We start from the raw sequence: 14,052 nt of genomic DNA on the forward strand, positions 1-14,052 counted from the left end.
CCTTTTAATATTTGGCACCTGTATCCCTTAAATTACCATTTAAGGGATGGTTACGTTTAAGGGATCATTACCATTAACTATGCTTTTATTCCATAGTATTTTTATTTTTATTACTGTACTTGTACATTATCTCAATAATTCCTGTTTATGTACTCCTCCAGGAGTGAGACTTATTCTCTGTATCGTCCCTTCTGTCCTGACTGGGATGACAAAACTCCAGCATCCCAACATGTTTTGTTAATGCTGGAGACACAAATTATGATATTTTACTTAACTTAGGTGCTCTTGAAAGAATTTAAGGTGATGTTGCTTATTTATAGAGTTTAATTTTCAGTATTAAATATAAACAGTGTCACGGCAGATTTGGAGTTATTGTGACAATCACTTTTTTATGTAGATGAGTGTCTATCTGAGGGCTTTACTGGTGTTAATCTGGTTTACTGTTATGGTGTGGAATAGCATTTCATTTTTTAAGGATGCTTATGACCTTGTTAAATAGCAGTCCAAAAATCATGTGGCTTGTTTTGATTTTAACCAAAGTTACAGCTGCCTAGCTGTAAAGCAGTCAGTTTCTCTTATTATGACTAGTTCTTCAACTTGTACTGTTTTAAATTGCCTGCAATTAGCATATTTCAACCTTATTTTTAGGTTTAAATTGCAGTGTGAGAGAGTACTCTCCTCTTAGCTAATTAGTGCTATCAAGGAACAGTAGGTTACCTCATTAGTACCATGTGCATTTAATTAAAGAAGAGAAAATTGGAGTTAACCTCATAGTTAATATTTTCACAGAGTGCTACAATGCCAACACCTTCAATTGGAGTCACACCCCTGTGTATCTAATTATGCACTGGTGCCAAATAAGGTTAGCAAGGGTAGCACAAGGCTGTTGACAAAATAATTTAGATGAAAATGTATTTGTTGGATTCTGACAGCAAAATATAACTTGAACATTTTCCCCCCAGTCTTCATCTGCTAGCATCAGGTGACATACTTCATCCTAAGAAACAGAGGGAAAAGGATATTTTGGAAGCCATTTTTCCTGTTTGAATTAATATTGCTCTTATCTTCAAGAAAATGGCATGTAGTCATGTAAAGCATATACAATCCATTTCTTAAACAGAACCTCTGAACTTCATAGATGTATTTGAAAAGAATTATTTATAAGATGTAATATTTACATGCATCAAACCACTACAAATACTCCCTGACACCCTTAACACATCCCTCCTTGCTTTTCTTCTTTTCTGGTATAGTTATAATTTCCCTTGTGTATCTTATGAATGGGGATCATCCTTTCATATCATACATGAAGTCTAAGGATGTGTTGTCACATGGTCTATTCAAATGCAGTATAATCCTTTTGCCCTTCAGACAAAATCTTTGAAATGTCTAATGCTACTTAGGTAAAAAATGACATTCCATGTCATTTATCAATAAATAATCACTTTGCTTTTACAGATAAAAATGCAAACTATACATTTGAGTATATAGAGTAGTTTTCAATGCAAATGGTACAATTCAACAGGTTTTAACAGATATTATCGAGGTTGGTTGCACAGTCTTAGATATATTTTAGTGGCAATAATTTTTATATAATAATGCATAACCACAGCAGTTTATTTAAAGAAATTATTGTGATTGTTCTCACATGACATGGTAGGACAGGATTTATGTTCATTTGTACTGGTTACAATTGATTACAAGTCAGAACTTTTTCAAAATTAGAGATGATTACATTTTAAGAACAAATAACATCCCATACACCAAAATTGCAGTGCCATTTAAATATATAGGAGTATCTATGATTCTTAGCTTACAAGTGGGAAGTAAGGTTCCTATGGCAGTATCATGGTACATAATCAGTGGATTTTTTCGTTATGGGTTAATTTATTATGATCCAAATATTCAACTTCCCATCTGCCAAATTATTTCTGTTTTTAAAATCTATACTAGTTAACTGTGAGACAATGATGGAATATTCTTCCGTATTTTGACCTACCAAGGTGATAATCCCAAAAAATGATTTTTAAAAATGACAATGTACATTATTAGCATAAGCCTTAAGATTGAAAAAAAAGCCAACTCCTGATTCTCTTTGTTTAACCTAGGAATTGCTTCCAGAAACAAAATTATGTATCTGTGGCCACTCTTCTGGTGATGGGCATCCTCACAACACATTTGCAGTAAGTTACACTGGGCAATTAGAAATTCAGCTACTAAGCACAAGGCCATGGACCCAGTCCCACTGAATAGATTATATGTGATTTTCTATAGCCAATCCCTTCCATTGGTGCAGATAATCAAGATACGACTAATGTTAAGATCCAGATGTAATTAGTTGATTTTTTCTTACTTCTTTTGTTCTCAATTATGTTTCACTGGATATACAGTTCACAGTTTCTGTGAGTTGAATACCTTAAATATATAAAGGTTTTAACACCACTATACTTTTCTTGAACTTTTAGGAATAATTTGATAAGAAAGTGCTGATATGCAGAAAATAAGTGGACATAGATTATGGGTTGATTCAACGCATATTTTAGAACAAAATTGCTGTTCAATGTTCTTCAAGTTGTCATATAAATATACCAAGGCCTTTTTAACAGAGTCTGCCACTAGAGTGTAGGTTGTCACTTTGGACTGCAATATTTGGTGAAAATTGCTTATGTGGCCCAATTCACATACCAGTCATCCTTGGAAATGAATAGTAATCCTCAAGTCTCCATTCAAGAATTTTTAAATAAAGCAACTTCATGTTTCTATTCAGCATAAATTCTACCTGCATTCTTAAGAAATCTTGAAATACATAAGTCATGTATTTTCACATATAGTCAGCTCTTCACATTCATGGGTTCTGTATCTGTGGGTTCAACGAACTACAGATCCAGAATATATGGGGAAAAAATGGATCGTTGCATCTGTACTGAAAATGTTCATACATTTTTCTTCCTTTTCATTATTCCCCAAAGAAAACAGTGTAACAACTGTTTATACAGCATTTATTTTACATTAAGTATTATAAGCAAGCTAGAGATGATTTAAAGTATACAGGAGGATGTGCATAGGTTATATGTAAATAGTACAACATTTCATATAAGGGACTTGAGCAATTACGGATTTTGGTATCTATGTGTGTCCAGTCCCCCACACATACCAAAGGACTGGTCTACACAACTTTTGCTTGTTTCCTGAAGAACTGATGTATTTATTTAGGCTTAATGGGCTAGAGTATTTCTAAATTGACTCAGCCAAAATTTACTTACTTTTTACTACTCTATACATAATATTTTCTAATTATAATTGATAAAAAACAACAAAATTAATACTCTTAAGCAGTCAATGTTTTCTTTAATGAAGAAGAAATATCTATTTCATACTTTGGTTAAAAGAAAATGTTTTCAATAAAATCATGTCAAATTAGTGAGAGGATATTTATGAAAATATGAAACTTTAAAAAATGTTAGTTGCAATACAAAAATAAACTCAAAAGTGGAAGCAGCAATAACATATCCTATTCTATAGAAATAGTGAATGTCAAAAAAAAAGAAATAGTGAATGTCGAGGATGGGTAATATATGTTATATATGCAGGCTTCAGAGAGATCTGAAATTACCTGGTTTGTGGTCTCATTCACTTTAATCCTATAGTATTTGGTCCCCCCTAAGCCTTTTTGTAACACCATTTGAAGCAAAAATAACCAAAAATTTTAAAATTGTGGTAAGTTTTGCTGATATGATGTAATTAAGTTTTGTTGAAAAGATTAAAATAATCTTAATTTCTAAGTATTCTCTGGTAAATTTTTAAAGGAGATAAAATTTTAAGGTAAACATCAGTGCATTATATACTTTAACTTAATAAAGAAAATTAACTTCAAAATGTACTTTTAAAATAGTGCATTAAAATGGGACAGTTTTCCTAATTAGTAACACTTTTCCTAAAATAATCCCAATGGAAAATTGTTTTATCAGGCTGAAGACTTAACTGGCTTAACTGCTAATAGTGTTTGTTCTTTATCTAAAACTACTTCTACCATTTAAAATAAATCTCTATTCTACTGATGAGAGAAAAGAAATCTATAGCATCAAATCTTTATATTTTCACTGACATATTTTCAGAGTGAAAATGAGACATGGAGAAGTAAAATGATTCACCAGAGGCCATGTAATTTATCAATGGTAAGGCTGAATTTCTATCCCAAGTTTGTGATGACCAGTGTATTGATCTTTCCAAAAGTATCCCAAATTGTTCTTGACTGCCTTGAGTGCAGTGTTGAGTAGAAGTCTGAGGTTCTTCCATGTGTCTGAGACTGCATCTCATCTCTCAGATCGAAAGAGCACCAAGATGAGTTAGTGAGGTCTGGTATGGCTGGTGGAGAAGGAGGAGCATAGTAGTGCATTTGTCATCAGATGTTTGCCATCTCCTTAGTGTGCCAATTTAATACTTCATATTGGCCATTGAGTGACTTTACAAATGGGGCTTTCTGGCTTCACAACACAAGGGAAATATTATTTAAGTAATATTAACTGCTTATTTTCCTTTATTGATTACCTTATATATAAACTTCAGCATGCTAAAATGGCTACATAATGTGATTTAAAATCAATATGCTAACCAGAACAAATACTATATTATTCATAGTTGACAATTGCTATGTGATGGACATGGTTCTCTTTTAGTATTCATTGCATTTATAAGTACCAATATGCCAGAGTGGTAGTCTGGAATACCGTAAGAATACTAGTGGGCTAAAAGGAAGAAAGCGGTCAAAAGGATAGATGGGGCACCTAGAGCCTGCCATATTTTTTCATCACTATGTAACTGACATTTATAATGAATTGTGAATTATTACAATAGCTTTCAAATTTTAAGATACCCTACATAATGCCTATCAAGGTGTTAATTTAATGTCACACATATTATTTCCATGGTTGGTCAGCCTTCACACACACACATACAAGCCAAAATTTTCAGGCACGTGTTCCAAATTGGTGGATTAAATTAATTTTTACTCTTCCTATCACACCCAATTCACTTAAAAAATAAAAAATTGCTTAAGTTTATTAGCAAGCCTAAAGTAAAGTGCCAAAAATTGCAGGGAGAAAAGTCACTTACATTACCAAATGAAGGTTAAAGCCCAAATTATCTCAAGGAAATAATATTACATATTTGATATTAAACAGGGGTCAAAAGCTCTTCACCATACCATCCTTTTTCAGATATAATTGTATCAATTTACTAGCAAAACGTGCAATAAAAATGTATTTTCATAGGGTTTTTTCTGGTGTCTTGGCTTATTGACAACCATCAAACATTGGCCATTTCCTGAGTATTGTACTTCCCTATTATCACATTGTTGAACAGTAGTGATATTTTAATGTACTCACTAATAAATTGTGTTTAATGTGCCTCTATCAATTCATTGCAATACTGGGCAGTAATTGTATGCACTTGTCTTTATGTGAAAATTGTTATTCTAAATTTTATCTACTTCTTGTATTTAAAGAAATATTTGGGCTCCTTTGGTTTTATATTTACTATTCTAAGAGTAACAATATAATGTCCTTACTATAACTTTGAATTTAATAGATAAAAAAGCATTAATTTCTGACTTTAAAAAACGAGGATATCAGAGTAAGAGAGCTTCATTGTTAGAGAATGCTTTTCATTGCTCACTTTTCACATTCAGTTTTTTCAAATAGTGTCTAGTTTAATCTAAAAAAAAAAATCTTCACTTATTTTACTTTTCTTTCAAACTTCAGTACTAGAATACATGCCTTTCTTTTTTTCCTGATGTATCAAACAGCTTTACAAATGACTAACTCTGCCAAGATTCTAAATTTCACAGTCTTTGGCTTCCTTACAAGATAGTAACCCAAGTTCATTCACTACTCTCTAACTATGCCCTGTTGGCACCTCATCTGCCTGAATGACCTCATTAACACCTATCTGCAAGTAATCTTATTGTTAGTCTTGCCTACAGGTTTTTACACCTAAGTGAATACTATTTTACATAGGATTCTGCCAGTTAGTTCTAACTGCAAAGGCAATTATGTGGAATGCTTAGGGTCTTTGTCTTTGGTTCTTATTTTTAAAACCTTTAGCATTGAGCCAGATGAATCTTTTGGTGAACAAAATATCTTGTACCTATAATCTGCAAATGAAGCTTGCCTGGCCTTGGTATAACTGCTTTATTTTCCATTCAAACTAAATTACATTGGCCACATTTGACCTTTCTCCCTACAGGTCTTTACTATGATTATCTCCTGAATGGTTCATGTTTAATGGGGATGCTGGATTGGAAGAAATAAGAAGACAGGAATAGTGATGCTTTTAAAATATCTTTTATTTGTGTTCCAAATTCATCTCTCTCTTGAGGCTTTACATAAATCTTACACAGCACCAAATAATCCACACTGTGGGCTGTACAGTCAGCTTTCTGGTTTGATAATTGGGCCAGTTTCTTAACTTTGCTTTGCTTCACGTTCTCAGTCTGTAAAATTATAACAATAATACTACCTACCTCATAATGTGGTAATGGGAATTAAATATGATAACCCTAAAAAGTACTTACCATAATGACTAACACACAGTAAACATGCAATAGATGTTGAGTTAGTATCTGTAATAGCATCAATATACTCTTGCTTGAACGAAAGAGGCAATTCTGTTGGATGTACATGTAAGTGTATTTTTGGTATTAACACTAAAAGGGGCATTGGGCATTGTACCTTGGGTCATGGCCAAGACAGATGACAGTGTTACCCACTGAGAGGAGTCTTTATATTAATCAATTTAAGTTGAACACTGACTTACTCACTCACACAAAAATAGTGTTATCCAAATGCTTTCTGATTTGTTAAGTGGAAGACAGCTAAGTGGAAGAGACAGAACTCTGCCTCACCAGACCTAAATGATGCCTGGCAGCCAAGAAGAATCATAGCTAAAATATGTAAGGAAAAGTGATTGTTCCCCAGTAGTCTGTATCCAGCTAGAGCACATGAAGCTACAAAGTTAGGAAATGCATGCAGCAATGTTGAATTACCTCTTTTTTTTTCTTCCTTCCTATATTATAAACATATTAGCAGAGAGTAACCTGAAGTTAAAGATAAATTACTACTTATTAGTGTTGATAGTTTTAACTAACATGCTGAAAACAATGAACCAAGGATAATGTTGCAGTAAATTTCTTCACAGTACCCTTTTTATAAAAGCTGTTTACAGTATTTAACTCTTTGCATTTGTATAAAGACGTGTGGTGTACCCTTGAATTTATTGTTTTACTGTGTTTATTTTGAGTAGTTTTATTGATTATTACGATGGTATTCATACTGTGGCCCTTCAGTAAGAAATAAACGTAAGATAATGAAATGTTTCAAACACTTACATTATAGATTATTTTGTTAATGCCATAAATATAGGGACCGTGTTTAGGGTTACTGTTGAAAACATTCCAGATACTGTATCCATCTTTTTTGTTTTTAAAGCCTTGGCTGACATTTGTAAACAATTTCTTGATTAATCTTTTTTACCCTACTGTAACTCAAGATATTAGTAATTATCTTTACACACCTCTCTCAGCTGGAAGGTAAGCTCCCTGAGCTCAGTTTGTTCTAGAAACGTCTCCTGAGTGGTTGCCCCTCACCTTCTATTTCATTGTAATATTTGAGATTGTCAAGAATTCTCTTGATGTTGGTTCCAAGAAGGACTAGTAGCAGAGATTTTTCAATGGAGGATCCTCTTTGAAATTTATAACGAATAATTTACTCCCCTTGATGATTCACCAAAGCATTAGTGTGGCAGAAATTGGGGACTGATGAAAGGATTATTTATTTAGTTACTGGTTTTGTTGTTGTTAATATATTTTTCATCAAATAAATTGATACACACACTAGAATACATATGTGGCAATAATAGGCATTTATGGTGCTTATTAGGACAGACCGTATTTTTCTTTTCACATTTTAAAGTTATTTGTAATAAGCTATTAGTGATAGACTCTACAAATTTGAAATCTAATTGTCATTAACTTCCAACAGTTTTCTCTATAGTTTTTGCATATTTCTAAGCATCACCTAAGAAAATGTGTATTCTGTATTATTTGTATTTCTGTTCCCTGTCTATTTCCACATCATCTTATTTTAGCATAACTGAAAGTTGTAGAAAATGCTTTGTCATTTTAGTGTACAAATTTTCAGAATTGTGCACATACACATACAAACATACATCCATGCATACACATATCTAAGCAATTAATAAAAGAGTGTGCATGTGTTTTTATTCAGTTCTATGTGTAGTTCATTTTTCTTTTTATTGAAGTTACATGTTTTAGATTTGTAATTTTCATTAGATGAATGAATTGTTTGTTATGCATAGGATTAAAAAATTATGGAACCAAATGTTTGTAACTGGCATAGGTTGTGCAGTACTGTATTTACTTTAAAAATATTTCTAAATAACTGGATTTTTAAATATAAATTTCAATACATAGGATGTCAGGTTAAGCAGCACAGGACTTCCATCGACATTAAAACTTAAACCTGAAAACAACAACAACAACAAAACTTAAACCTGGAACTACATGCTGTACTTTAACAATGGAGTTCAGAAAGTCTACTATCACTGGAGTTTTGTTATGCTATAATAACTTTATGCATCGGACAATTTAGATGAAATTGCACTTGTTTACTTTCAAATAATCCTATTGTTTATCATAACGATAAATTTTATGCAAATACTCATACCGTTAATCAGATAAAGTCTTATACCAAGTTAGAGAATACAAAATTGAACTTCTGAAATACTTAGCATCAAGAACAGTTTGTAATGCTCAGGCTCTCACAATCATTCTCCTTAGCTCCTTTCCATGAAGTCATGATTTCTTTTCCACCAGACTTTCTCCTGATCTCTCTTAAGAGAGATATTGTGAGATATTTTACAATATTGGAAGAAACCATCTACTCTTCAGATCGACAGTACTAGTTACAACATTATACTTCAGACTACATATATTATATATTTAATATTTTATGAATAATGCTTTAATAATTTTAATTTAGAATTTTACATGTAGAATATTTAGTCTGGCATACAACAGACAGTATAGAATGAGGGTAAGAAACTTCATCATAAGAGATTATAATAAAGGGGAGGCATCAAACAAACATCTCAGAGATAAATTATCATTATATTAAGCATAATTCATAAATTCACAGAGAGTTGTGCAATCGTAGAGGGAAAGTGTTACCAAAATGAGGTCCTCAGAATTGAATAAACAAGCTTAAAAGTTTAGGAATTCAATATTTCTAGAGTGTCATATACATATACCTAAAGAACATTTTCTGGTGCATAGATCATTAATACAAAATTTAGATAAGCCAATTAATATGAATAGCAAATGTACTGTTATTTTATCCCTATTTCCTTCCCCAGCCTTGTTGCCTGTAAGTTGTAGGTATAAGAGATTATATCTCTTAAACTCTTCTATATTGAGGCTGGAAAACATACTTTTTTTGAGTATCTGCTGTTTTATATTACCTGAGTAGACACTGCTATTTTGGAAGGGTTGTGCCCTGTTACTGCATTGCCAAATTGCCAAAATTCAAAGGAAGGGATGTCTGCTTAACATCTATTTTCATCCTATATGAACTGATAGTGTATTATAGCTAAAAGGGGCCTTATAGTTCATCTAATTCAACTTCTTTATTTTATAATTGAAAAAAAGTGTTAAAGAATCAAAGTGACTCCCTTAATATCTCCCCATTATTAATTGAATTAAGGAGGGAGCTACTGATGATCTGACAGTTCTTTAGTCTTGACTCATGGTTCATATGTATTAATTTTGCCAGGCCGTTTATTTTAGTTTTAATTCTATGTATCTGTCAAATTAGGAAATCACTCTGTTTTTCCAAATGTTGCTAATCACATTTACCTATGAAAAAGTTTTAAAAACCAGATGGATATCATGATCACTTACGAAATTACCATTCATATTACTTGACTACATGTGGTTTGTTGAGGACACTTTTACAGTGTCAGTCAGATCTATGAGATTGTTTCATTTATAGGTCTAGGTTTTAGAAAAGGAAAATTTAAGGTTCCTCAGTGATTTCCTCAGAAATGTTTTAGAGTGAATTGTGAAATTCCAGACTGTAGATTTATTGCCTATGTTATTTTATTAGGACTTCAGCTAGGAGAAAAAAGGCACTTAAAAAACATATATAAGACAATAGAAATTTAGTTTCTAATTGTTAAAAGAATAAGCCTAATGGTTACCAAGCCTTAATCCTTTACATTTTCTCTTTATTTAGACTCTACATTCAAGAAGGATTAATTGCTTTATAGAAAGGACCAAAATCTGAGGGTTTCCCAGACTTTTCCAGTTGTTTGTTCACTATTCGTCAAATAAATATGTATTAACAATTAAAAATAAGTGGTTAGTGGATCTGTTGTGCCATCCTGATCTTGGAATTCTAAGAAATGGAAGTAAGACAATACTTTTAAGTCTGATATTTAAATATTGGACACTCAATATATAAAGCCCAGGATAGATGCTTGGATTGATCAGGTAAAGATACGGAGTTCATAACATGAAATTTTTATCCCATAAAATATATTCATAGCACTAATGATAGAAATGGGTACAGAGGTTACGGAATTCTTTTGAGAAATTGTGATTCTAGATCAGTCCTAGATAAGTATCTGGGACCTATCAATTCTACCGTTGTTAATTAGCACATACAATTTTGTTACTGTGACTGTCTCCCACCCCAAACTGGGCTCTTCTCTTTCCCTACCTTCTGCTGCTGTTCTCAGACATACCATATTCCATTTTTTTTTCTGTCCGCCAGTAGACTGCTTCCTTTTCTTCCCTGTGTATCCACTTCTACTTGTCATGCAAGCCCCAACTCAGTTACTGTTGCACATGAATGCTTTTTCACCAACACAGTTCACATGGATTAATTCCTTTTTTAATATTGTGTATCATACTTGTCTAACTCTTAACTCACACTTTTGGAATTATTCTTGCATAGCTTCCTTGATCCTCAGTTCCATTCAACACATATTCACTGAGCATATACTATGGATGACTCATGTTGCTAAGCAATCTTTTCAGTAAAATGATGAGTTACCAGCTGTATTTGAGACATTTAGATTATGAAAATGGGAAATACATACCTTAGGACTCAAAACTCTATGCGCTCTAAGGAGAGATTCAATCGTACTGAGGAATTAAAACAAGTAGATAGGAGAGGTTTATTTTAGGTAAAGTTTTGTTTTGTTTTGTTTTTTTAAATCTTATTGGCATATGTAGCCTCTGATTGTATGGGCTAATGCCAGAATTTGAAATTTTAAGTGCCTTTTTAAAAGGACCTTAAATATTCTGTAAGATTTTGAGTAAGGAAGTAGATGTAACATAACTAGACCATCCTACTTATGATATCCTTAGAGCAATAGAAAGCAGTCACTGAAATGAGAAAAAATATTGGAGTCTACGTGTCCAATTAGTGTTGTTAGAAAAACAAACTATCGTCATCTTAACTAGGGGAAGGACAGGAGAAGGAAATAAGACAGATTTAAGAAAGAAGGCTGGGCACAGTGGCTCACGCCTATAATCCCAGCACTTTGGGAGGCTGAGGCAGATGGATCACCTGAGGTCAGGAGTTTGAGACCAGCCTGACCAACATGGCTAAACCCCATCTCTACTAAAAATGCAAGAATTAGCCGGATGTATTGGCGTGTGCCTGTCTGTAGTCCCAGCCACTTGGGAGGCTGAGACAGGAGAATTGTTTGAACCTGGGAGGCAGAGGTTGCAGTGAGCCAAAATTACACCACTGTACTCCAGCCTGGGCAACAGAGCGAGATTCCATCTCAAAAAAAAAAAAAAAAAAAAAAAAAAAGAAAAAAAAAAAAAAAAAAAAAAAAAAAAAAAAAAGAAAAGAAAGAAAGAAAAGAAAGGATACAACAACTTGATTTTTAGAAGCATGTTGACAATTAGAAAAACAAGAAATTGAGATTTCTGTAATTTTATACCTGTTTATCTGTATTTGGCAGATTGTGGCCCTGGCAATATCTAAAACACAAGAATTGCAGATTTGACCATAGGCAGTAGGAAGTTGAAAGTGACAATCAGTTTTGTTTGAAAAGTGGGATATCTGTGTGTTCAGTAGGCAGTTAGCATTGAGTTGGAAATGATGCATTTTTGGAAATCATATAATATACAGGAGACTGGAGTCCCATGATTCTTAAGGAGATCATGAAGAGTAAGATAGCACAGAGAAGTCACAAGACAAGACACTGGGTAAAGGAAGAATGAGCCAGCAAAGAATGTGAATCTATAGCAGTAGAGAACCAGGAGCCAGCAGTCAAAGGCCAGTAGACGATACACACACAAAAACACAAGCACACACACACACACAAGCACACGGACATACTGGTTTTGTTGCTAGTATCTTCTTCCATTTATTTATTTATTTATTTAGAGATGGAGTCTGGTGCTGTCACCCAGACTGGAGTGCAATGGCACAGTCTCTGCTCACTGTAACCTCTGCCTCCCAGGCTTAAGCAATCCTCCCTCCTCAGCCTCTCCAGTAGTTGGCACCACAGGCACAAGCCACCACATCTGACTGATTATTGTATTTTTTGTAGAGATGGGGTTTCACCATTGCCCAGGCTGGTCTCAAACATCTGGGCTTACAGACGTGAGCCACTCTGCCTGGCCATCTCCTTTATAATTAACACTTTTTTTTTTTGTCAGATTAGTTTTAGGTTCACAGCAAAACTGAGAGAAAGTTAGGGGTTTCTCATATACCTCCTACATACATAGCCTCTCCTCTTATAAACATCCCAACCAGAGTGGTACATTTTTACCACCGTTGAACCTATATTGACACAGTATTATCTCCCTGACTCCATAGATTACATTAGGGTTCACTCTTGGTGTTGTACATTCTATGGGTTTGGACAAATATATGATTACATGTATCCATCAGTGTAGTATCATACAGAGTTTTCACTGCCCTACAAATCCTTTGTGTTTTCACCATTCATTCCTTCCTCCCCGTAGTACCTGGAAACCAATGGAAGAGTTTTTTTTTTTTTTTTTTTTTTTAAACCTAAGGATGATTAGCATTATTAAAGACTGAAATGTGGATTTAAGACTGTGGATAAGACACGAAGAAAGTCATTACATTTGGCAAGAGTGTTTTCAATAGAATGTACCATAGAGCTGTGATTTGAATGGTCACTGAGAAAGGAGTACATAGAGATTACAAATAGTATACATTAGTCTTTCAGGAAAATGCTGCTAAAGGGGAAAATGATAGAATGGTGGCTTGAGACAAAAGCAGAATTGAGGAAGACCTTGGTGGAGGGTAGATGGTGACAGTGGCAATGAAAAGATTAAAATGCAAGAGGGAAAACAAAGTATTGAAACAAGTTCTGAAACATGATGGGTGGAGGGTGATGCCATTAAGGGCACAGAGAGAGGTAGTTAATATTTAAAAGAATAGAAACCCACTTCCATCTGAATTGGGTAGAAATTTAAAGATGAGTAAACACATAGTTAGACTGTTAACTCTTTGATATTATGTGTTGTCTGTTTTAGTTTGTGACTACCATTATGCCCTTCGCCCACAGTGTCACAACACCTGAATTCGAGCTTTGATGATCACCTTTTAGGGATTCCTGCTTCTAGGACAAATCATGTGAAATAAGGAAAGGGTGTTGCTTATTGCTGCTAAAATTTTCTAGATGTGACAGCTTTACTCTCACCATATTTGTTGTATTTGATGATATTATTGGCTAAGAGAATAACTGCTCATTAGAGTTAAAACTTAGCAACTATTTTCATAAAAGACTCTAATAATACAGTCACAATGTGAGTGTTCTTTGCTTTTCCTTGGAGAGTTAAGATGGATTAGCATACATCTAAAGAACATAAATTATTTTATGAAACGTTTAGATACATTAAAATTTTGAACTTTTAAAATAATTGGTTAATTTTGGTAATTAATAAAATCAAGCTTTTCAATTTTAGAAAACCTTTTAGTGAAA

General features: G+C 33.4%; 1 protein-coding gene across 1 annotated transcript in view; it reads left to right on the plus strand.

Annotated features, from left to right (window-relative positions):
• The window catches only part of FOXP2 (forkhead box P2), a 633,254-nt gene that overhangs the window by 497,297 nt on the left and 121,905 nt on the right, over nt 1–14,052 (plus strand). Inside the window, exon 7 of the mRNA XM_017864605.1 lies at nt 2,109–2,183. Within this exon, the coding sequence (XP_017720094.1) occupies nt 2,109–2,183 (75 nt within the window). The remainder of the gene's footprint in view (nt 1–2,108; nt 2,184–14,052) is intronic.

The sequence above is a fragment of the Rhinopithecus bieti genome, unplaced genomic scaffold (assembly GCF_001698545.2).
Source record: "Rhinopithecus bieti isolate Rb0 unplaced genomic scaffold, ASM169854v2 scaffold_75173, whole genome shotgun sequence".
In the NCBI taxonomy this organism is placed as follows: Eukaryota; Metazoa; Chordata; class Mammalia; order Primates; family Cercopithecidae; genus Rhinopithecus; species Rhinopithecus bieti.